We start from the raw sequence: 26185 nt of genomic DNA, 5'->3' as shown, positions 1-26185 counted from the left end.
GAGCAGCCCTGGCTGTGTATCCTGGACTGGCTTTGCACTGCTGACTCTCGTGACTCTACCTCCTGAGTGCTGAGACTACCCGTGCCTGACAACACATCCTTGTTTTTTTGAGGTTATCTCGTTGTGTAGCCTAGACTGACCTTGAGTTTGTGATCCTTCTGCCTCTACCTCCTGGGTGTAGGGATTAAAAATATTTACTGTTTTAATCCCAGCACTCGGGAGCCAGAGTTCGAGACCAGCCTGGTCTACAAGAGCTAGTTCCAGGACAGGCTCCAAAACCACAGAGAAACCTTGTCTCGAAAAACCAAAAAAAAAAAAAAAAAAAAAAAAAAAAATTTACTGTTATGCCTAGCAATATAGGCTTTTAATTTTTGTAGTAATTTGTATTTGAATGATGAAATATTAAATACAGTTTTTATGAACTTAGAATAATAGTTAAATGAATATTTATTTATATCCCAGAACTATTGGCTAGTTTCAGATGATTGAAATTGTCCAAAGTAGCTTGTTCCTTTTTCACTTTCAAGGAGGTAGTAATAGTAATATTGATAATTTGATATGAGAATAGTAGGGTGTATATGGTGGAGTTAAGAGCTGCTAACTTATTGAGACAAATCAGTACCACACAGTTCACTATTTTTGGTACAAAAAGAAAGAAAGATTATTTTTAGGTGTAAGAAAGAAAATGGAAGAGATGAAGTATAGTTTCCACTGGTTTTCGTTAGAAACCACTTATTTTGAGACTAATATTGATAGAAACCTTTTGCAAATAAGGTCCGTATCTATTTTAAGTCACAAAAGACCTAGAAGTGAGTTGGAAGTGAGATATGTGAAACTTCCCTGGCAATGTGTGATAAGCACTGAAAGTTTATAAGCTTATAAAGTGTTTGGTTACATGAATAACTGATTTTTTTTTTTTTTTTTTTTTTTTTTTTTTTTTTGGATCTAGGGTCATATGTAGCCTAAGATGGCCTCACACTCTTGAGACAGCTGAAGATAAAGAAGATAAATAGGAAAAGCTACAGGTTTGGGCCACCATTCTGCGTCTCATGGGAGCTGAACTCAGGATTGTGTCCATGCCAGGCAAGCACTCATCACCTTGTGCTCTATCTCCACACCCCTCTTCCCATAGTGCTTTACAACAAACAGCCCCCTTAAATCCCTTAGTCCTTAGCCTAAAATACATGACCTTCCTTTATCTGCCTCTTATTTTCCCGTGACTTTCTGATTTATTGCATTATTTCCTAGTCTACATTTTATCATTCGTGAAAAGCTCCCAGGGTAGTTTGTACTAGGAAAACTGGAACCCTCAGGATTAGAGACTGACAATACTCACAGACATATCTGCTATGTCCAATATAAAGACAAACATGAATAAATGTGAGCATCATTGTGTTGCTGTTTTCTTGTTTTTGTTTTGGGCCTTGATATGTTTGCAGTACAGGTGAAACCCAGGGTGTGTGCTGTGTCCCCACCCTGTCAGGTTGTCTATTTGAGGCTCTTGAGGCAGGCAGATACCTGTTGTCACCCTGGGTTCAAGTCTCGGTGTTCACATGGTGGAAGGGGAGAACGGAAACCTCCTGGAGGTTTTCCTCTTACACACTCACACAGAATAAAGAAAAAAACAATTTATTTTTAAAAATAAAAAAATAGTCTGTTTGCTGATTTTCTTTCAATACTTTTATCTCTCCTAATTGTTATATTAAAGCATTTAGTACTATGACTGCTAACTCGTGTACTTAGTATCCAAGCACACATTTAAAATAACAATGAGTGCATTACCTAAGTGTTTATTTTCAGGTATCAGGAAGTCCCTTATAATATTCTGATACTGTTTCTGCAAATGTACTTCGTGTTGATAATGACTTGAACTAGGTAACCAAATATATTTTACAATCATCTATATAAACTCCAAATTTACACCCATATAGAATCTTGTAGTCTTCTATGAACTGTCTTAGATATTCAAGGATATTTATATTTAAAAAAGTGAAGCATAGAGTCTTTGAACCCCTATTGACATACTGTAGTTTATCTCCTTGAATGGGCATGGTTTCTTTGAGCTCCCAGTTTGTCAGTGACATTACAGTCTTTACCTAGACTGTATTCATCATCCCACTTATGCCTGATTGCTACTTACTTTTCAATCTTAGCCTGAATATTACTTCTTCCAGGAGGCCTTTTATAATCCGGGCTTCCCTACACCTTATAAAGCTGTGCAGCTTCACCATCATGAAAATATCCTAATTATCTGCGAGGCTGTATTTGCCTCTGATCGCAGGCCATACTTCATTTCTGTGTCGCCCAGCCATTTGGAGTAAATGCCAATGTATATTTAACAATTGAAAGAATGACCAAAAACCATTTACTTTAAAGACCGAGAAAGTAGCTTCAGTCTTTCTGCTAGCAGCCCTGTTTTAGTTTGCCTTAAAGAGAAATTTTAAATGAAAATATGTGGTTACTCCAATTATACAAGGAAGTTATGGACCTCAAAGATGGAAGTGTTGATCTCTTATTGGTGCTATAATAACCACAAACTTAGTGCCTCAGTACTACAGCTAGAAGGGTTGTGGATAACACAAGGACCTGGAAAGGAACACAATTGTAGACAGAAACACAGGACTCTGGGTTCATTTCAGAAACAAATAACTTCCATTTTCCCCAATGCTGTTTGTATATTGTATAGCTAGCTATTAGAGATAACATTGCAAGCAGAGCTTGAACAGTCTCTTTGATTCCGTTATCTGAGTTTCTGCTTGGTACTTCCCTGCCCTTGTGGTGTTGAGTTGCCTCAGAAGACATTCCACCTAGGCTTTAAAGCCTGCAGCAAACAGACCATCTTTTTTTTTTTTTTAAATAAATTTCCAAAGTCATGTGGCCATATTTCAGTCACGGTTTGTGCTTGAGGAAGGAACTGCAGACCATCTGGACCCCCAAAGGTCAAGACCAAACATTAATTATTGTTTCTTTCAGTAGGTTAGAGGTCAGATGTGGTCTCTTTGGATCAAAGTCAAGGTGTTGGAAGGGCTGTGTTCTTAGTGGAGTCTCTTGGGGAGAGAACTGTTTCCATGCCTTTCTTAGCTCTAGATATTGCTGCCATATTATCTTGCCATGGCTCCTTCCTTTAATCTCAAAGTCAGTGATTCAGGATTCTAGCATTTCTCCCTTGCTCTCCTGTGGCTTCTCAGCAATAAGAATTCTGTGGTTGGTTATCTTGGATCCGGTGGGACAATTCAGGACATCTGCAAGCCAATTGATGAGCAACCCTAACTCCAGCGGCAAGTTAAATGCCTCTCTGCTGTGTGGTACAGCGTGTTCACACGCTCTTAAGGACACAACATATTTAGCATTGATGTTGATCTGTAGAAAATAAAACTGCTCTTCAGTAATGTTAATAGTAAAAATAAATGCTAAAAGAGTAGTGCTGTTACATCTCAGCCACATTCTAGGTCTTTGTACTTATTAATTATCATTAGCTTTGATAACATGCATGCCACAGCCATACAAATGAAACCGGTCCCATGTTCTCAGCATTGAGATGAGAAGCACTGGCCAGCACCCCTGAAGTTTGGGTTCTGTACATCAAATTCAGGTCCTCATGCTTACGGGGCAAATGCTTTTACTGACTGAGTCAACCACGGGCCTGCATCAATTTGTTATTCCTCATATATATTATTCTTTCTTCTTGTTCTTAAGAAAAATGTATTTAGTATGGTATTGACACAAATGCAAAACACCTGACAAAAGAATTAGAACATGGAAAACATGTATTTGCTTTCCTATCCTCTTTTCTCCTTTCTCTGGTACACTGGTTCTCACCCTTCCTAATGGTGAGATCCACTAATACAGTCCTTATGTTGTGGTGAACTCCAATCATAAAATATTATGCTAACGTTATGAATTGTAATGTAAATATCTGATATGCAACCTCTTGTAGGGGTTGCAGCCCACAGGTTGAGAACCACTGCTCACACTGTAGTTGAACTGGTTTGGGGTTTAATGTGTAGCCGGACAATCTTCAGACTCTTGATAGTCCTCCTGCTTCAGTCTCCAGAATTGAGTCTGGCTCTTTCATCAAAAAAACCTGCTGCCGGGCGGTGGTGGCGCAGGCCTTTAATCCCAGCACTTGGGAGGCAGAGGCAGGTGGATCTCTGTGAGTTCGAGGCCAGCCTGGTCTACAAGAACTAGTTCCGGGACAGGCACCAAAGCTACAGAGAAACCCTGTCTCGAAAAACCAAAAACAAAACAAAACAAAAAAACCCCTGCTCTATGTGTATGTGTGTGCTTATGTGGGCTCATGTGTGTATGTGTGTGTGGTATATAGGTAAATGTGTGTGTGTATGTGTGTGTGGTGTATGTGTGCATGTGTGTGTATGTGAGTATGTGTGCATGGTGTATGTATGTATATGTGTGTGGTATATGGATATATGGTGTATGTGTGCATGTCTGTGTTTATGTGAGTATGTGTGTGTGGTGTACGTATGTGTATGGTGCCTATAGCAGCAGCCTCCTCCCCAAATATATGACATGTTTGTTTCCTTATGTATATGTATATATGACATCTGTGTATGTGTGTGGTATGTGTGTGTATGCATGCATGCATGTGCATATGTATGCATGTGTGTGGTATATTTGCATTTGTGTATGTGTGTGTGGTATATGTGTGTGTATGGAGTATGTGCATCTGTGTATGTGTGTGTATGGTATATGTGTGTATATTTGTGTATGGTGTATGTGTGTGAATATGTCTGCATGTGTGTGATGTATGTGTTCATGTGTATGTGTGTGTGGTGTGTGTTGGTAGTGGTAGAACTCACTGAGCCATATCCCTAGCCCTATGGTTCCTGTTTGGTTTCTCTATATATTCCTTTTTTTTTTTTCAAGACAGGGTTTCTCTGTGTATTCCTGGCCATCCTGGAACTGTGTAGATTAGGCTGGCCTCGAACTCAGAGATCTGCCTACCTCTGCCTCACAAGTGCTGGGTTTAAAGATGTGCGCCACCACCACCCAGCCATATTCTTTTAATATGTGCCATTTGATACTACTTTTTATGAACCCCACTCTGCTTCAAGGGAGCATCCATTTAGTATATGGGAGAAATTGTATACATGTGAAGAAAACTACTTAAGAAGGTAAAGAAATGTGTTAACCTTTATAAAAGGTACTGTGGGGACACAGTGGAGTGTATTGCAGTTTATTTTAAGAGTAAAGGCTGGCTTGAATTAAGTAGTGATTTGCTAGAATTAAATTAAAATAATTTAGAATTTTTGAGAAGGATTGTGTGGGAAACAGTTAAATTTCTGGTAAGGAAATGACAGGGTAAAAGAAGGTTCTAAAACAAGAAATAAAAAAATTGTATATTATAGGAAAGGAAATAAGCCATATTTGCCTAGCAGCAGCCTCCTCCTCAAATAGATCATATGTTTGTTTCCTTAAAGCACAGCTAGACCGGACTGCTGGGGTTGATGGCCTAAAGCCATGCATTGTTGTTTGAGGGATTCTCTTGGGACCCACTTTCTTATGTGTCTCCAGATACATGGCCATGAACTCTACACTTTCTTTCTCAGATGAAGTTTGGAAGTAGGCCACTTGTAGATCAGGACCGGTGGGTGAGGGTAAGTGCAGGATGATGCCAGCCAACTGACAGGCAGATCCTGATGGCAGTTCTGTGAAAAGCCACTGCAGGTGCAGGTTTATTTAAAAACGGCCCAGGTGCGAGTCTCCTCATAAACATTTAACCACAAACCTGCCCTAAGGGTCTGTGGGGAAAGCTTTTGGAGAAAACTGGTTCAGTTTTTGTTGCCTTAATTTTTAATTTTTAGAAGCATTTCATAATAAAATTTATACCTCTTGTTTTGAGTTCTTTTTAGATGTAAGATTTTGCTTTCTGATATCTATATACAAATTTGACAAATATGGTGATTGACTAAACACCAGCATTGCAGTTTCTGCGTGCAAAAGCTGAAGTACTTAGGGATAAAAATACCACTTTTTATGCGATTTCTCCATACGGATGTGGAAAAATGAGTGTCTAGGATTTTGGTACTTTGAAAGGTCAACTAAGCTGGAAGTTAGGTTCAGATTCCACTTTTATTTTTAAGGTGGTAATGGTGATTCTAAAATCCAAATTAGAACTGAGTGTGTGGCCTATATCTGTGATCCCAGGACATCAGAGCTGGAGGTAAGAAAACCAGGAATTCAGAGCAAGCCTCATCTCCATACCATGCATGAGGCCAGCCTGAGCTACATGAGACACTGTCTCAACAAAGATGCAACAAACAAAAATTTAAAATAGATCATATTTTTCTTCCTGTTTTTTTTTTTTCTTTTCATTTTGAGGTATGATGCCATGTGACCTAAGTTACTATGTAGCTAAAAAATGACCTCAAACTCTGGATCATCCTGCTTCCATCTGCCAGAGTGCTGGAACTCTGGGCATGTGTCACTATGCCTAGAAAAATCTGCACAGTTTAAAATAGGAAAAAAAATGTCTCTCTTGGACTAGTGATCTGGCTTAGTGTGTAGAAGAGCTTATGACCCAAGCCTGACCTCTGAGTTGATGCCAGAACCCACAGTGGAAGGACAGAACTGACTCCCAGATGTTGTCCTCTGACCTCCACATATGCACTGTGGCAAGAAGGCCTCACTCATGCACACATTTTATATATATATATATGTATATAATAATAAGTAAAATGATTGGTAGAGTTACTTGTTTTAATCTAAATTGTTCTATTTACCAACAAAGACTCAGGAATTAGATATTGGAGTTAAAACCTGCTAGGTCAGAGAAGCTGAGAAGCAACCAGCTGACTTTTTTTTTTTTTTTTTTTTTTTTTTTTTTTTGCCAGAGACCTGGTAAGAGAGCTTTTTTCCATACCATTCTTTTTTTTTTTCTTTTTTTGATTTTTCGAGACAGGGTTTCTCTGTAGCTTTTTGGTTCCTGTCCTAGAACTAGCTCTTGTAGGCCAGGCTGGCCTCGAACTCACAGAGATCCTCTTGCCTCTGCCTCCCGAGTGCTGGGATTAAAGGCGTGCGCCACCACCGCCCGGCTTTTCCATACCATTCTTATACTCTGAACTGTCTTTGAAATTTCCTGTTTTATGGAAAAGTCTGCCAGAAACTATGGGCCTGTAGGCTGAAGATGGGTACCCAAATGATACAGAAGAACTTTGCGTGACTGTTTAGACAGCAAGATGTCTCTGTCAATTCTAGAGTTTTGGAAGTTGCTTACAATGTACTTCCTTTTAACTTAGGTAATATATTTTTCTGGAGTCTTTGATGGAGTTGAAGAATAGATATAGTTTTTCTTAGTTATGATAAAAGATAAAGTAAAAATAAATATTGTAACTATAATTCTTGATTGATAACTGTTTTGTTGTATGTAATTGTTGGGCTCTAGCTTCCAAACACCGAGGAGGAGTCGCCCCCAGAGATGCATCTCACACACCACAGCCGATGCAAAAATGAGGATTTTATTAATTCTGTCATGACAGGGTCCCCCAGCATTCGGGAAGCCGAGGGACCTCGAATAGCTGGTACAGTCTACTTTTAAAGGGGCCATAGAAACAAGGGGGGTTGTTCTTTGACTATTCTGATTAGCTTATTTGAAAGGGCTATTACCAATAATTGACTGGAGAGCTGTTGCCAGATCAGATGAGGTAAGAGGTTATTTTGACCCCGTTTCCCAGGGGACTGAATCAAAACATACGTATATGGGTAATTGTTCAGGAACTGAGTATGTGCGAGTGTAGCTGTTAGGTCCTTGGTTCCCAGGGGAGGAGGGGAAGCACTTTTGCACAGAGGCTGAGAGGATTCAGAATTGTCAAAAATGGCTTCAGGATTGCCTTAAAGTCTTACATAATCTTGCTATGTTAAAGTTAAAACCTTCCTTTTTATTTAAACAGAAAAGGTCAGGTGATATGGGATTCCCCTCTGTATGCTGTGAATACCATTGGTTAATAAAGAAGCTGCTTTGGGCCTATTACAGCACAGAATAGAGTAAGGTGGGAATTCCAAGCAGATATAGGAGGAGAGAGTAGGCAAAGTCAAAGAGAAGCCATGTAGCTGTCACAGGAGATAGATGCTGGACATTGGACAGGACCTTACCAGTAGGCCACAACCACGTGGCAATACACAGATGAATAGAAATGGGTTAATTTAAGATGTAAGATCTAGCTAGAAATGCACTTAAGCTATTGGCCAAACAGTATTGCAAATAACATAGTTTCTGTGTGATTGTTTCGGGTCTGGGTGGCCAGGAACAAATGAGCAGCCTCTGACTACACATTCCAAATCAAAAAAGCCTATGAATCTCTAAGTCTCTCCCTGCTCCTTCCTGTGTGTCTATCTTCCCAAGTCTTCTGTACTCCCTATGTCTAATTATTGTCAATTAGTCACTGCCTCACCCCCCAATCCAAGGTTAAATTTATTAACAGTCTTGGAGTTTCATATTGCAATCAAATATATCATAACGTTTCCCCATTTTAACTCTAACACAGTAAAACTTATACAATAAGAAAAATGATCAGATATTGTCTAAATAAAAAGGTTTTAACTCTAACATAGTAGAAGTATTAGCAAGAAGAACAGTTATCAGAGGCAGGCAGTGGTGGCACATGCCATTAATCCCAGCACGCAGGAGGCAGAGGCAGGCAGACCTCTGTGCATTTGTGGCCAACCTGGTCTACAAGAGCTAGTTCCAGGATAGGCTCCAAAGCTACAGAGAAACCCTGTCTCAAAAAATAAAAAACAGAAACAGACAAAAAAAATTATCAGTTAAAAATTACATTCATAATGTCCAGTAGTAATTGGCAAATTTGGAGAAAATACTCTAATATCTATCCTATCTTGATGAGTTCAGAGTTTTATACCTGAACCACTTCCTAACATAACTTGTATTAACAATCTAAAAATATCTTTTTAGACCTTAAAAAGTTTTCTTGGATAAACAACTTAAGCTTTTATGTCTTCCAGCCTTATACACTTTACATCTCTTTTGTAAGTTTCTTTTATGAATTTGGTATAAAAGAAAATGGTATAACTATCTAATCTTTAACCACCATCAGAGACCTGAGAAGGACGAAATATTACTTGAGTAAACAGAAAATACAGAGAAGCAACTCTTAAAACTATAGAAATGACAAAAACGTATGGCTGCCTGGACAGTCACCCAAGGTTTCTCTGCAATGTTGGGGCATCCATTTTTGGCCTACAGACCTAGACTATTTTATAGACTTTTCTGTGTAGCAGGAACTTTGAAGGACTAGCTTATCTTATCTTGGCAAAGTTCAACAGTCATACTCATTTGTGTTTTGCTTGTCCAATTTGGACAGAACACTGTCAGAAGTTGAGGCAAGGGCAGTTTCTTGTCCAATGGCTAACTTGGCCCACATTTGAAACAAACTCCATATGGAGGTTCTTCAGTGCACATCATCCTTTTTGATGTATATTAGAGTTGCCAGAAGCAGATATGTCTCACTGTCATGAAAAGCCTTATATTATTAAAACATCTTAAATGCAGTATTCTGTAGATCTTTGAAGACTATCTAAAATACATGAGGCTACATAAAGTTTATTTCTGTCTACATCTAAACCATTACTACAAGTTTGATTGTTATCTTAATTATCCTAAATAGTTTGTAATAGTAGTGTCCAAGGACTTGAACTTTACATTACAATTTTAAATGAGTTGCATAGATATAATACCCTACAGCAAAAATAACCTTAATTTTGTATCAGTATACAAAAGTTCATATGAATGTAAAATATTTGAGACTAGTAATTGCTTTTTAGTCTAAAAGTAGATTCAATATCCACCCTTTTATCTTATTATTCATATTTCCCCCTTTCTTATTTACAGAAAGAGATCCCTGAATCTAACCTCCTTTGCTTAATTTCCTCCTTGACCGTGATCAGTAACAACTTGCAACTAACCCCTTAAACAATGACAAACATACATAACACACTGAATGACAAAAACCTACCCTACCTCTTGGAATGTGGGCATCATGTTCTTAAAATTAGTTCCTTCTGACTGGGGGTAATAGTATCATTGGGGGTACCCTGAAAAAATTGGGATAATGGTCAAATCCTAGGAGAGCTAGCTGTATCATTTGTTGTCCAGTCTCTGTGTGATGGAAAAGTGCAGGGCTTCTCTGAAGTCTTGGCCTAGAGTAGTCTATGAGGTTGGACCATGTTAGCTAACAGCTTTGAAGTTGTCCTGAGCAGTTTCTAGCCCGAAGCTGATCTTTGGTGTTTGTCACCACAATCCAGGTAGAATCATCATTGCAGAACCCCATCATCTTGGAGGCCTCAAAAGTCACTGCTAGGAATGCTCATGGTTCACTGTAGAAAACTTAAACGTTTTAAATGTCATATACAGTAGATCTCCTAAAAAGGAGAGGACCACAATCTATTAAGTACATTCGGAGTACACAAACTTAATTTCTAGTTATCTGCTTCAAACTCAAACCTGAAAATATGTACAGGAAGCTAGATGAAGTTTATTTCTAAAATTAGTTAGTACTCTGTATGACTACTAATATCCTGACAGAAAGTATGTGTGTGTATATGTGTGTTTGTTTGTGTGTGTGCGTATAATTTTAAAGATTTTGAGATAATATTTATACCTTTAGGAAAGTCTTAAAGAGTCAAAATAAAACCAAAAGATTATGATATTAGTTACAATAGAATAGTCCCTTAATTTTGGCTTTCTTCTGTCCTATGCCAGGTGGCTCTTCTGACATGAGACAGATTTCGGATTTTTCCTTAACAAATGTGCTTGGTAGAGAAGGAGAGAACCATGTTCCAACTCCAAAGTCAGCTTTGATTTTTAATTGAGTTGGGAACCACAAAAAGACCATTTGCCTTTTATGTACAAAGCAACAAAAACAAACATTTGGGAAAATCTGTGAAATTCTGACCTGTTGAAAGTATGTTATAACATTAGGCCAATTTTCTCTTTTTCTTGGGACATTTTCTCTGATGATTTGTTCTTTTTCTTCAAATGTTTCATTTATCCAGTGGTCTTTAGATTCCATAGCTGGATGCTTTTATTCTGCTGGAAAGAAAAACAAAACCTTGCCCCAACCTTAATGGTGGGAAGTTCCTTTTCTGGCAGGTTATATTTTTCTTTCTTTTTTTTTTTTTGGTTTTTCGAGACAGAGTTTCTCTGTGGTTTTGGAGCCTATCCTGGAACTAGCTCTTGTAGACCAGGCTGGTCTCGAACTCACAGAGATCCGCCTGCCTCTGCCTCCCGAGTGCTGGGATTAAAGGCGTGCGCCACCACCGCCCGGCCAGGTTATATTTTTCTTAAGGCAAAATATATTTTTTTGGCAGCAGGAAAAGTATTGTCTTTTATTATTTTTTTTCCTGATTCAAAGTTAACTTTATTAACACAGTCTTGGAGTTTCAAAGAGCGATCAAATATCCCACAACAATTATTCTTATAATGAAGCATACAGTGTTGTTTACATTTTCCTCCTCTGCTGCATCTAGGGGCTTTTCTTCTTTGTTCCTTAACCTATGCATGCCATGCCTTCCCCCATCAAACGCCATTTACTTGCTGTTTTTTTTTCTTGTAGCAGTGCTTTTTGTTTCTGTAGTACGCAGAATAAATTTCCAACTGTCCATGCCTTGTGCAGGAGAGATAACTTAATGGTTAAGGGCATATGTTGTTCTTCAGGGGACCCAGGCTCTATTCCAAGCATCCACGTGGTGACCCACAGCCATCCATAACTCCAGTTTCAGGGGATCTGATCCCCTCTTCTGACCTCATTTGCTGATTTTGCTGATAAGGGACTACAAGTCAGGGCAGGCACTCACTTCTTGAAGCTCAGAAGAACTTTTAGCCAGCAAGGAAATGGGGAGTAGGTCTTAACAATGGCAAGGCATGAATTCTGCCAACAATTTGAATAAGCTTGAAAGTGGATTATCTCTCAGTGTGTTGAGATGAGAGTCTGGGGGAAAGGAATGTAGCTTGGTGATTGACTGCTGTCCAGTGCGTAGCCCTCCAGTTCAATATCCATCATGACAAAAATCCCCAGCTTAGGTTGATGGACACTTTAGTCTACAGTGCAAACCTGGAGTGGACTCATTAGTGTAGCCTATCTAGGGATGTAACATAATTCTGGAAATAATCAATGATGATGTTTTAAATCATTCTGTGTGATTATTTGTGATGCGAGCATAAACTTCATCTTATTAGTTCATGCTTTTGTCTACATGTGATTCCTCAGAGCCTTTCCAAAGTACAGTGTCTGATGATCTACATAAGACTCCAACTCTGCCCTACACGCTCTCATTTTATTCCTGTGCAGATTTCTTTTGGTGCATTTATCACAATGTGTGAGTATTTATTTAACTTTCTTTTTCTTGTCTATCTTACCCATCAATATAATATCTGGGAAGACAGTCCTCATAGAATATTGATAAAAACACAGCAAGGATCTTAGTCAGGAAGTTAGATTGTCAGTAAGAACAAAGGTTTTAACTCAGTTTTGAAATAGGATAAACCACCTCCCCTTTTCAGGCAGCATCTCACTTTGTAGCCCTAGGCTGGCCTTGAACTCATGGCAGTTCTATGTTAGCCACATGAGTGCTAAGATTGCAGGAATGAGATACCATGACCAGCTGAAATCTCCTTTATCCTCCACTAGTAACCAGGTGCATGATACCAGGGACATTTGGGAAGTTTTAGTTTGTTTAATGTTGTACTGATAATGAATACTTGTCACATGTGTTTTATAGGAACATCAGAGTTTTCACTTATGAATGCTTTGTCTTACTTTCTGCACCTCTCTCTACTTTGAAGATTTTCCCTCCAGTGCTAATAGAATCTTCCCTTAGTTTACTTCTCTGAGTTGATCCAACAATTATTTCTGCTTTGTCTTCTGTGTCAATGTTATAAAAGCTAGAGAAAGAGTTTATGTGGAGACATGGTAGATGCTATGTTTCTGATGGCTCACTGTCATAGCCACACAATGAGCTGTGTTTGAGGGGAGAGAAATCTCCCACGTCAGTTTTCTCCTCATGTATTGTCCTCATGAGAGTGCCAGTTAGTTGTGCTCTTCTTGTGTTAGGGGTTCTTGGTTATAAACTCAGCTATGAAGTTCCTCTGTAACTGACTGCATGTGTTACACACTGTCTCAAGTATGCCTGTTAGTCTTCTTTTAAAATTGTTAATTTTTCCTTTTTAAAATTAGCCTGTTTTAGAGTCTGTTTCTAAGAATGCTAAGAAAGTGAAAGACGGTAATAAGAGAATTTGAAGGGTTATTATTCTCTTTTACTTCATGTATCCTTTATGAAAATAACCAAAGATACTATCAAACATATTTAGGGTTCACATTATATTGTACCTTTTGTAGCATTTTGGAAATACTTAAGAAGTTAGTTTTTAAAAGGTTTTTTTTTTTTATGTATCTAGGTATTTGTCTGCTTGAATGTTTATGTACCATGTGTGCTAGGTACCCAAGGAAGCCAGGAAACGGGTCGAATTCCCTGGAACTAAAGTTGCAGGTGGTTGTTAGCTGCCATGTGGATGCTGGGAACTAAATTTAGGTCCTCTTCAAGAACAGCCAGTACTCTTAACTATTGAGCCATTTCTCTAACACCAGAACTTTTAAAATCTAAAAGATTATTAGGTTACTTGAAATTTACAGACTGACATTTAGTTCAAGATTTAATGTGTGCTTGCTTTTACTGTTTGTTGTGACTGATTGGGAAATTTTACTTATTATTAAAACTTGTTTTTTTCCACTTGTAGTTCCAGGACAAATGGGAAATATGCAGCATTACATTAAATGTAGAACATAATCCATTAAAAAGAAAATCAAGAGATTTCTGTTCCGACTTAGACTTACAGTCAGGAAGGCTATTAAAATATCACTTCTTAAAGTGTTTAAGTGGCAGAATGCCAGGGTGCCATCAAAGATCCCTTCATATGAAGAGACTTTCACAGGGCAGTGGTACTGAAGATAGAGGTTAAAGGAGGGATTGGATATATTGCTGAGAACTCACTGTTCCTTTGTGGATGAAAAGGGACATTTTCGTCTGAAACTGGCCTTGGTGGCTCATGCCTGTTATCCCAGCACTTCTGAGACTAAGGCTGGAGTTCAAGCTCAGACGGAACCATATAGTTAAGTATTAGTTCAGTCTGGGGTGCATTGTGAGACCCTGTCTGAAACAACAACAAGAAGAAAACACAAAGTTTCAGTCTTTGTGGTCATATGTATATATAACATAACTTGAGATGAATTGCTACACACAAATGTACTTATTAATGGGTTGTTGTTGGTTGTAGATAAGACTTTGGGGTATATCATGGAAAATTCTCCTGCATCACCCCATTGAACTTGTTTCTTTTCTTTTTTTTCTTTTTTTTTTTTTTTTTGGTTTTTTGAGACAGGGTTTCTCTGTGGTTTTGGAGCCTGTCCTGGAACTAGCTCTTGTAGACCAGGCTGGTCTCGAACTCACAGAGATCCGCCTGCCTCTGCCTCCCGAGTGCTGGGATTAAAGGCGTGCGCCACCACCGCCCGGCTGAACTTGTTTCTTAATAATTTAAATCTTATGGCACATGTGTCATGTTTTCATATATTGTGAAATTGAGAGAAATCATCTGCAAAAGAATGATCAAAAAAGATTGTGATATTTGTCTGATACTTAGGGCCATGGCCAAATCTCACATCTAAATCCCCACTTTAAAGTATTAAGCATGAGAAGCCAACTGTGACAGCATAGGCCTATAACTCTAGCACCAGGAAGCTTTGATAGGAGGATTACTCAGAGTTTGAGGCCAACCTGGCTCCATAGTGAGTCCCAGGCCAGCTAGGATAACATAGGAAGATATGATAACCCCTCCTCCCAAACCAAATAGCATCTCAGCTAACTTGTTTTCAGTGTGATACTATTTGCTTTAAAATTTTAATCTTTTTTAACTCGCGCTCCTTCATAAATACTTAATGCTAGTGCCCACTCTGCCCATAGGCTTCTTATCCACCAGTTTTCAAACTTTAAAGTATGCCAGAGTCAAATGGGGTGCCCTTTGAAAACACATATTCTTGGGCCATATCTCCAGAAATTGTCTCAGTGTAAACAGGAAATCCTATTTTAACTAATATTTCAAGTGATTTTAGGGATGATACCTAGAATGCACAGGCAAACACTGGTTTCAGACCCTATATTGCCAGCTTAGGCTATTCTTTTCCTCTGACAAAAGTACAGCACAGCCGGGCGGTGGTGGCGCACGCCTTTAATCCCAGCACTTGGGAGGCAGAGATCTCTGTGAGTTCAAGGCCAGCCTGGTCTTTAGAGTGAGTTCCAGGACAGGCTCCAGGAAAAAAAAAAGCTGATAAAAAAGGGTAAGATTTAGAGGCAGAAACACCAAGCCCAGAGCTTTTCTTTATGTTAGTAATCACAAATATATTCTTTGCTTTTATACAAAAGAAGATTTTGAGAAAACATTGCGTTCCCAGGGATGTCTCCAAGTTGTTTGAGGGAGGCAGTTGAAACGAGTATATTTTCAAGGAAACAGTGACTTAAAATACTCACTTAACTTTTGGGGGTAAGAGGGAGTCAGGGTCTCATGTAGCTCAGACTGACCTTAGATTTGCTCTGTCTCTTTTTGCTTCTTCTTCTCAAGTGAAGAAGGTGACTGATTGGTCAGCTCCATTCACCATTCAGTCATTGTCGCTCACATTCTCTCTGTGTTATAGAATGAGTCAGTCGTCTAGAAATTAGAGTTGGGGTAATAAACTTAAAATAGTTGATATTTGTTTTGATTTCCATAACTACCCCAAATATCCATTTAGATCTGTTTGCTTTCTGATAGATAAAATTGTTGCTGTGGTTGCAGTCGTGCCCTCCCTCCCCATGTCCCTCTCTTCTCGCCTTTTCCTTTTTTCTGGAGTCAGAGTTTTGCTGCATAGGCCTGAACTCTTGTTTACAGGCATGCACCACCACACTCAGAACCAGGAGAACCAAATTTTCTTACACCTCAGTAATTTTTAAGTCCCATTCAGAGTAGTATTAAAATGAACATAAACTTTTTTTTTTCTTTTCAAGACAGGGTTTCTCTGTGTATCTCTGGCTGTTCTTGAACTCACTCAGTAGACCAGGCTGACCTTGAACTCACAGAGATCTGCTTGCCTCTGCCTCTAGAGTGCTGGGATTAAAGATGTGCGCATCATCACTGCCTGGTGAGAATACACACTGATAGTACAGTGGCATTATTTGTAAAAGTGCCTGATACTTTGCTTTTGCTAGACTTTTACTAAAGATTCTTTTTAAAATTTAAAATTTATTTTGTGTGTACAGGATTTTGCCTGTATGTATGTCTGTGTATTACATACATATCTGTTACCTGTGGAGACCACAAGATGGTGCTGGACCCTCTGGAACTGGAGTTATAGACAGTTGAAAGCTGCCTTGTGGGTGCTGGGAATTGAACCCAGGTCCTCTGGAAGAGCAGCCAGTGCTCTTACCTGTTAAACCGTCCCCCCAGCCCCTCACTGCAGATTCTCTGAAGGATGACATTATGTGCTAGAGTTTCATTCCTCTGTCACTTCCGTCATTTAGGCTGCCTGCTTATGAACCTGAAGTATTGTTTATTACCACTCAAAGTTTTAGGATACTTTTAGAGGATTATAAAAATACACATTTGTTGATATTGAATACAAATGTAGCCATCCTGTTCTCAAGACAAGAAATTCTAGGATGTTGGAGGTAGGAGTAGAAACTCAGGTTTTTTTTTTTTTTTTGTATTTAAATTTGACAATAATTAAGTGAAAAAATTTGAGACAAATATTCCAGTGATTCAGTTTTTTTTGAGACAACATGGTAATGTCGTAGTGCAGGGATCAAGAAGGAATTACTGGGGGAGCAGAAAGTCTTTTCAGTCCTAGCAGAGTAAAATGAACATTTATTCAGGACCTATCAGTTTCAAATTCTACTTCTGTATCTGAACTTATAAAGTAAACTGAAAGTGGTACGAGTAAACGCATGGATGTTTAAGTATGATAATTTGGTTAATTCAAGACTTGCAGAGAAACTGAAACAATATACAATTAGAAACCTGGAAGGCCTTTGTTACTTTGGTTCCTTCATTCTTTTTCTTCTCTTTCCCTGCACTTCTTGTTACAGTCATGAAAAATGCCAAATATTTGATTTGAAGGCTAGTAAGTATATGCAGATGATAAAGTTGAGAACTCATAATTAAACATTCTCAATAGAGTTCTGACTCCACTTCTTATTAGGCTTGGGGTTTAGACATTGCTGTAGCATAAATACAAAACACAAATGATTCATCAAACTCTGGCTTTGCAGCAAAGCTTTAGATTAGAAGCAAATACCTAAATCTGAACCACATGCTTCTTTCCAGGGTAGAATACAGCTCAAACCTGAACCACAATTGTGATTGTTTGCAGCTTGCCTGATGCCTGGAGTGTTATTTTAAGAAAGCAGAAGCAGCATCATTTGCACGCTCCTTATAGACACACACCTTGGCCCTGACTTTCTGGCTTCAGTGTTTCAAAAGTGAAGACAAGATGAAGATGACCCACTTGCTGCTCTGGGGAGTCCTGGCCATTTTTGTCAAGGCCGCCCTTGTAACTGGTAGGTAATAAAGCCAGGTAAAAGGGAAAATACAGAGTAGACTGGGTCTTAGGTCTAAAGATTTAAGTTTATGCTTTGACTGGTTAGTTGGACAGTTTCCTTCTGATCTTACTGGGCGGTGATACATACACAGACAATGCTCGTTGTATTCTTTGTTCTTTTTTCTCCCCTTCTGTTTGGCTACTTCAGCCTATACCATGAGAAAATAAATATTTTAGGGTACATATAGGTAGACACATGTAAATTTCCACGTTTAACTTAAAAAAATCAATATTTCTCTCCTTGAGTCTCTGTGATTACCATTCTAGAAAAGTGAAATAATAACTGTGGTAATTATGATATAGAAATGTATTTTGATTTTATCTCCTCAGAGAAATGGAATCATTTTCAACAACCTCCTTACACCATAACCATTTAAAAATGTTTAGTGTTATTCATGATGTATGAACTTCTGATACTTTGGTTTTTTGTCTTCCAGAAAACTGAATAAAGGGACATATTCTAATAGAGAAGTATATCCTTATTTCAATACAGAAATCTAGTTAACCATAATCACTTTATATTTTTAATAACATAATACATTTCAAAAATAATTTTAAAATATAAAATACTACCAACAAAACATGTATATATATAAACACTTGTGTTTTCAACATGTTTATATATCTGTAAGCATGTCTGCATAAAATAGATGTAGCTATATAGAAAATAGCCGTTCTCTATCTTCTGTTTTTTTTTGAGATAAGATCTCACTATGTAGACCAGGATGATCTCAAAGTTCAAATTCCTCTGCCTCTGCTCCCCAGTGCTGGGATTGCAGGTTTGTGCCATTATACCCGGCCAGTTACACCTTATTGAACTGTCTATTTCGGTATTTTGGTATTATGCTAACAGCATTACCTATAGTATTCCACTTAATTCTCACAATACCCTTTTCTGTCTACTTCTATTATTTCCAACAAGTTGAAACACTTGTCACCGAGGTGAAATAACTGACCTGAGCCAATAGTAGCAACTGATAGGTAGGATTGGGCAATTTGACCTTTTTAACTCCCCTTTCTAACTGGTATCTTTTGTCTGCACAGTGAAGCCACCTTTTAGTGAGCTCATTGAAGTCATAGCCACAGCACAGTGTTATGTAATTCTGTCTGTCTGAACTCAATAAAACTTAGCAAATACTTTAGTGCACATCTATCGTGTCTCAGATGCTTTTAAATAAAATAATTTGTTAGGAAAAATACTTAATGTTAGGGAGAAAATGTTATAGTCTAGGTCTTGATAAATAAAAAGATTTTACACATTTTCTGGTAAGTGCATTAAGCTTCCTGATTTAAAAAATATGAATAGCAAAGATGGTCTCTTATGTTTCTGGAAAGGAAATAAATATGCCTTATAGAGTGTGGCTATTTTCTATTTAATACTTACTAATGAAGTAATTTTCTTGACTCTTATTAATGTATATCTTTCATCAGGCATTACATGCTCATGTATATTTCATTAAGAGAAGAATTTAAGAGTAATGGACACAGACATAAGGAAGAGAACACCATTTGAATTATTTTGCCCTTTTGGAGAATTAATAAGTGCTGTATCATTATCTGAAATTGCCCCCTGACATTTCTTCTCCAGCACCATGCTTACTTGTTTTTGGTGGTTTATTAAGAATTTATGAATAGTAGCATACTAATGCATTGTTTTTCAAATAATTACAAATGCAATAACAATGATCTGAACATGTTTGAAACAGTTATTATCGTTAAGATTGAATCTCAATTAAGTTCTCTCTGCTTTAGGAGCTTTAGGCCTCCAAGTAAAATGATATCTGTCCTGATCCTTTAACCCTTACAGTTTGACTGTACTAAATTCTCATGAGTTTTTACAATTTATTTTTATTCCATGTGCATTGGTGTTTTGCCTGCATGTATGTCTGTATGAGGTTGTTAGATCCCCTGAAACAGGAATTGCAAACAATTGTGAGCTGCAATGTGTGTAGGAAATTGAACCCGCGTCCTCTGGAAGAGCAGTCAGTGCTCTCAACCACTGAGCCATCTCCTCAGCCCCTTCATGAGTTTTTTTTTTAGCTGAAACTCAGTGGGGGGGGGATTTTAAATATTGCTTACCTGAAGTTATAAGAAAAAGAATATTGAGAGTCATTATTATTTAACTAGAACTATTAAAATAATACTATTATTGACTCTTAAATGATCTGTTATTGATTCAACAGCAGCTAATTAGAATTTTTTCTTTGCAGCATTTACCAGATCTCTTTGAACCACAGATCTGAGAACAAATATTCACTCTCAAAGTTAAAGCTTTAATACATACCTATGTTTCTTAATTTTTTGATTATGATATTGTATATTAATTGAACTCATACCTAGCAATATTTTCTAAATTGCTTTTGCAGCAAAACCTTGCAGACAGTGTTTTACATTGATATTCATGCTCTTCTTTAAAAGAGTTCTAAGAAATATTAATGTATCTCTTGTTACCCTTTTTGGTTGAATCTCTGTACTGTAACTATTATGAAAAACAATATAGATAGTTTAGGAATTTTTTGGTGAAGAATATTAAATCTTACGAAATAACATAGACTTGAGAAGATAGATGCTTGTTTAGTACAATTTAAGGGAAAAATTTTTTACAAGAAGAAATGAGAGTCCTGGGATGAGCCAGTGTTTCCAGTTGGATTTATAGATGCTTCATATTGTTTACTTTCAAGTATTTGCTTTAGTTGAGAAATAGTGTAGACTTCTTTTTATGTTTCATCTTTGTGTTTATCACTGATTTTTACTAGGTGACACCATTAAAAATTAGAAGCAATAAATAGAAATCAGATTTTTTCAGCCTAGCTTCTCATTAATTTTTACAATGAAGAAAAAGAAAATTCCTTTTAGATTATATTTAGATTTCCTTTGCTCTTTTAGATTAGAAAAGAAAACAAATAGAAAGAGCAGGACTGATGAACAATAAAAATTAGTTTTTGATCCAGATGTGGTTGAACACCTGTAACCTCACCACTCAGGAGGTGGAAACAGGGGATGGAGATTTCAAAACCAGCCACAGCTGCAAAGTGAGTTTCTGTCCTGCCTGGGAATATTCAGGCAAGAAAAGCAAATTAATTCATCTTAAAACACATGAACATTTTTTGAGAGACAATATCTCTTTATGTAATGCAGACTGTCTTGAAATTCACTAGGTAACCCAGGTAGACTTTGAATTTCCCATCTTTCTTCCTGAATTTTTAAGCACTGGGATTGTGGGCCTATACCACAACACTCAGGACAATATAAACTTTTATTTTACTTTTTCATGATATATTTTACCTTTCAAACCCAAGGTGACAAGGAAAAGGTCCTTCTTGCTGACAACAAATGCATGTGTGCCCGAGTTACTTCCAGGATCATCCAGTCCAGCGAGGATCCTAATGAGGACATTGTGGAGAGAAATATCCGAATTGTGTAGGTGACATTCATGTTTCTTTTCTTTCTCTTATAGTCAGGTACTGTGTTATTAAACTTTCTTTTCTTTTAAAAGGCAATCATGTTTTTCTGAAACAGCTTTCTGTACCAGGGAGGGAACCTGAAAGGGGGTTGCCTTGTTTAAATGAATTGTCTTTTATCTTGTGTGGCACCTTTGATGAGATCAAATTATGTCTTAACTGAAGCTGAATTTTGTTAACAAGCTTGAGGAAATTTTTACAGAAGTTGAGGGCAGAAGCAAAGGAAACCAAAGGCTTCTAGTTAGTCATCAACGTGCCAGTTATATGCAGTGATTTCAGTTTGAATCAGAACTTTCAGTTACTCTTAAGTCAGCTTGAACTGCAACTTCAGATAATGGGAAACACTAATTTCCATAACTGTTGTTTCATAACTATTGATTTTTGAGTATTTTACATTGTCTTCATAAAGACAGACAAATTAAATCTGGTGAATTGACTTTTCACTCATAAATTGGACTCAGAATTCATTTCATTTCACGTTTAGCCCAGACTTTATACTTGGTAGCTCTTAATCAATAGCAAGAATACTGATAATACCTGAGAAATAAGATTTCTATTTGATCCAATCAGTGACAAATTTTACTTGCTAAATACTCCCACCTTAATAGTTTTGTCCAATCAAATACCTCTTGTAGGAAAAGAACATAGCAATCAATCTTAGCTATCAATGGGGAAAGTATATTTAAAAAAATTGTTTCAAAAGTCTGACTGCATCAGTTCGTAACTGTGTACTCTCAAAAATAATCAAATTATTTGTCTACTCCAAATCAAAAATTTCTCTTCTTTAAATAGAAGAAAAGATGAGCCTGATAGATTGTTGTTTAAAATTTGAGAATATCTGTTATTCTTAAAGATCGTATAGTTTCTGTCACATATTTAAACACTACTATTATTTACTTCACTATGTGAATTAACATTGTGTCACTGCCCTGATAAAATGCATTTGGTGCTTTCTCCAGTATTGTTACAATTGTGCCTTAACTGCCTACAGAGCGTAGCATAATCATCAAGATTGTTCACTCCATTTCCCTTGTGTTAGAAACAAACAAACAAACAAAAATCCCCACTCAGAAATTCTGTGGTATGTCTTTATTTCCTCATGTTTACAGTGTTTTCTACCTGTTTTTACATTTTTTATATTCTGTTTTTAAATCTACTGGGTCCTCTGTTCAAGAGTTAATTTCTGTCACCCCTTTCAACTTGGTTAACCCTTCCTCAGTCTGTGTGTTTTAATTTAACCCTTGATTCCCATGGGAAATTTTCAGAAACAGCTAGGGATTGCCTTGTTTAAATGTAGTGTCTTAAACCTGCTTTTGATGTGTAGAGCCTTTAATGATATTGAGTCACAATTTAAATGAAGTAGAATTTTGTTAACAAGCTGAAGAAATTTTATAGAAGTTGAGGGCAGAAATTTTTGCTCAGATCTTGCCCACAGAAATCATTGGAGAAATCCGATATAGATATAGATATAGATAGATATATAGATATACAATTAAAGGACTGTCCATGACACTGCACATAAACCATATTGAAGAACCACTTATGTTTGAATCCCAAGGGGACAATTGTTTAGGTAGGCATCCATGGTTTTCTAATTCATCTTTTACTTGTATAGTTTACTGAAATTAAATAATTTATTTACTTCATAACATTTTGCTTGATGTGTATTGACGCTTCCTCCCTGCCCCTGCCCAGAAAGGATATTGCTGTGTCATTACGTCACCATTACCAAGTCTATTGCTTAGTGTAATGGTGTGCATTTATGGAAGTTATGTACCTAATTTGAACCTTATTTCTAAGCTGTGAAAAAAAAAACCATGTATAGTTATATTTGTATTTAGGGATTAGACTATATAACATAAATTTATGCAAGAACAGTGTTTAGCTCACAGTAAACCCTTATAAATGTTTATTGCCTTTCATTTAAAACCTTTTCTTGAGTTAATGAGATGACTCACTGCATAAAGATGTTTGCTACCAGGGCTGAGAACTTGGATTTGATCTTCAGGACCCTGCATGGTGGAAGGAAAGCACTAACTCCTATAAGTTACTTCCACACATGTGTTGTGGCATGAGCACACGGCCATCAACACATATGTATAGTATATAAACAAGTGTTAAAAAAACCTTTCTAATATCATAAGCGCCCTTATCAAATCAAATCATAGATAAATTTATTCATTCAAAAAAATCTTTATTTAGGGAATATCCAATTTCAAGGGTTAGTACTGGGAATGCAATATAAATTATATAAAGTAGTCTATGCTGAACTGGGAGTGGTGACACACTGAGTAGTCTCAGCATTTGGGAGACAGAGACAAAAGAATTAGAAGTTCAATGCCATCCTTTGCTACAAAGTGAGTTTGAAGCAAACCTGAGCTATATGAAGCACCATCTCAGTACCCAAACAATAAAAACTACACCAAACAACCCCTCCAAAACTAAAGAAAGAAATGAAAACACAGTAAAACCCATCCTCAAACAAAAACCAGACTAAAAACTCTCTCCCGCAACAAATCATAAAATATAACAGGCTCCTAGAGGTATTACATGAACATGGTGCACACAGACATATGTGCAAACAAAACACCTGTACACATAGAATAAATGAATAAAAATGATTTATAATTTTATAGCTTTTTTATGTTCATTCTGCAAACAATGAACACCTTCTATAGGCCATACATGTAGCCGTATATAGCCTAGGAAAAGAACTAGACTATAGAGAAGAAACTGATACAGATAACAAGTGATTATGAAGCCTGAGTAACAGTTACAATTGATGAAGTCATGGGGAGCACTGTCCTCGTTAGATAGTAAATACTGGTCCTTCAGGACTTCAGTACCAGAAGCAACAGTATTCATATTTACTGTTTTATTGTTTTTTCTCTTTTTTAGTGTTCCTCTGAACAGCAGGGAGAATATCTCGGATCCCACCTCTCCACTGAGAACGAAATTTGTGTATCATTTGTCAGACCTGTAAGATTTTCCTTCATACTTATGTATTTTGAAGTTAATTACTCTTAATTAACCTTATTAATAATGATATTTCTGAAAATACATTGGAATATTGAAGAAGGATGCTTAAAAGAAATCCCACACTAACTCAGAATTGAGAATAATAAAGGGTAATATATTTAGGGGTAGACTCATAAATCACAATCCTCTGCTGGAACAGAGAACAGCAACTGAATCCCACAGCGAGGAAAAGAGGCATAAATAGTATAATGGGCCTCGCCCAAGTGGGCGGGTAACTTAAAGACTACTGGTGGTAGGAATTCCTACAGCAGGATATAAACATTGACAAATGTCTGATCTTTTGAATAAAATGATCCTATGTTAATTTAAGTACCAAAACTTCATAAAAACTTGGTCATAGAAGAATAGTAATGATAACTTTATTTCAAAGAAGAAATTATTGTCATTTATATAGAAGGGACAATTTTGTCTCCACATTTAAATAACTAGTTTTAGGTTTTAGCATGTGTATATATATATATATATATATATATATATATATATATATATATATATATGCAGATGATAGAAAAAAAGTCCCTCACTGGGTATGGTGGCACACGCCTTTAATCCTAGCACTGGGGAGGCAGAGACAGGCAGATCTTTGAGTTCAAGGGCAGCCTGGTCTACAGAGTGAGTTACAGGACATCCAGGACTACATAGAGAAACCCTGTCTTGAAAATCAAGCCAAAAATTCCCTCAAGAGGATGGTGCAGGAATAGGAATACTGGCGGTTCCTGACCATAATCAGCTATGAGTATATAGTGAGACATGGTTCCCCTAAATACATGTGTATGTATATGAGTATCTACATATGTTCCTCTTGTCACTAGAACTGAGTTCACTGAAAGAAGCATATAGCTAGGTATAGCTAACACGTTGGAAGCTGCTGGATACTATAGGTAAGATGATCGTATCATCATATCATTTATTATATCGCTTATTTTAAAGTACTTTTTGTACATGAACGATTACAGAATTTTATCAAGTATTCTTTGTTGTGCAGATGGTTAGGTCTGGAAAGACTCACTGTTTATTGTAGGTTAGAGCTGAAAGAACTAGCAGACATTAGATAAACATTTATAGTGACTTGTGTATTGAGATGACAGTTACTGGAGGATTTCTAATACATACTTTTTTTCAGCTGTAAGAAATGCGATCCTGTGGAAGTGGAGCTGGACAATCAGGTCGTTACTGCCAGCCAGAGCACTATCTGCAATGAAGACAGTGCTGTTCCAGAGACCTGCTACATGTATGACAGAAACAAGTGTTACGTAAATATGGTCCCACTTTTGTATCGTGGTGAGACCAAAATGGTGACATCAGCCTTGACCCCTGATTCTTGCTACTCTGACTAGTTTGAGTCATTGCTCGCTATGCAACTCTATCTTTAGGGGCTCTCCATTTAGAGAAGGAATACTCACTGCTAATGAATTTGAAACCAGGATTTTTTTCCTTTTGAAAAACTAACATTCCCTTTAAATAGTTATATATCAACACTGCATCATTATTTTGTAATTTTTCTCAATTCTGTGTATTAAATTCTCATACCTGCCTGAGGAGGTATTTTCAAGAGTTCATTTTCTAGTTTTCAAAAACATAAACAAGGGGAGAAAGTAAAATTCCAAGAATAAAAATTAATAGACATGATTAAGTTGAATTATTTTTCTTTCTTACTTTGCTGTGGAGAGCTGGAGCTTCTGCACATTCTAAGTTTTCTTTCTTTTAATGTCTCACTGTGTAGAGAAGACACACACATAAACAGAGGGCAGTTGCATGTCTTCACTAGAAGGTGAAAGGGCAAATTTTAAACTGTTTACTAATATTTGCAAAACCAGTTTGCTGAAAGTGATAAAATTTGATGCACAAATGAAAAATTTTGATATAACAATAGACTTGGCACTAAATTTTTTTGATAATTTTTTTGACAATCTGATTATTGTCTGAAATTCTTAGAGGAATCCTCTGTATTGCAGCTGAATCTAATGAAATTTGTACTCCTAAATATGTATTCTCTAGCACAGTTTGAACAATTAAATAGATTAATAAGCATAT

General features: G+C 37.1%; 1 protein-coding gene across 1 annotated transcript; it reads left to right on the top strand.

Annotated features, from left to right (window-relative positions):
- The first annotated feature begins 966 nt into the window (after positions 1–966).
- Jchain (joining chain of multimeric IgA and IgM) lies at positions 967–26185 on the top strand. Its single transcript, XM_057772500.1, has 5 exons — positions 967–1083; positions 17424–17610; positions 20951–21071; positions 24011–24091; positions 25275–26185. The coding sequence occupies exons 2-5, from the start codon at positions 17544–17546 to the stop codon at positions 25486–25488; spliced, it is 483 nt and encodes a 160-aa protein (XP_057628483.1). The 5' UTR covers positions 967–1083; positions 17424–17543; the 3' UTR covers positions 25489–26185.

The sequence above is a fragment of the Chionomys nivalis genome, chromosome 6 (assembly GCF_950005125.1).
Source record: "Chionomys nivalis chromosome 6, mChiNiv1.1, whole genome shotgun sequence".
Classification (NCBI taxonomy): domain Eukaryota; kingdom Metazoa; phylum Chordata; class Mammalia; order Rodentia; family Cricetidae; genus Chionomys; species Chionomys nivalis.
The sequence above is the reverse complement of the archived record's forward strand: the minus strand, read 5'-3'. Positions and strand labels throughout refer to the sequence as shown.

What these genes read in the sequence shown, in the direction of transcription:
- Jchain (XM_057772500.1), top strand. Translation starts at nt 17,544, where the DNA reads ATGAAGATGACCCACTTGCTGCTCTGGGGAGTCCTGGCCATTTTTGTC. An exon ending in CAAGGCCGCCCTTGTAACTG is followed by an intron (nt 17,611 to 20,950) that starts GTAGGTAATAAA and finishes TTCAAACCCAAG; the next exon opens with GTGACAAGGAAAAGGTCCTT. An exon ending in GTGTATCATTTGTCAGACCT is followed by an intron (nt 24,092 to 25,274) that starts GTAAGATTTTCC and finishes ACTTTTTTTCAG; the next exon opens with CTGTAAGAAATGCGATCCTG.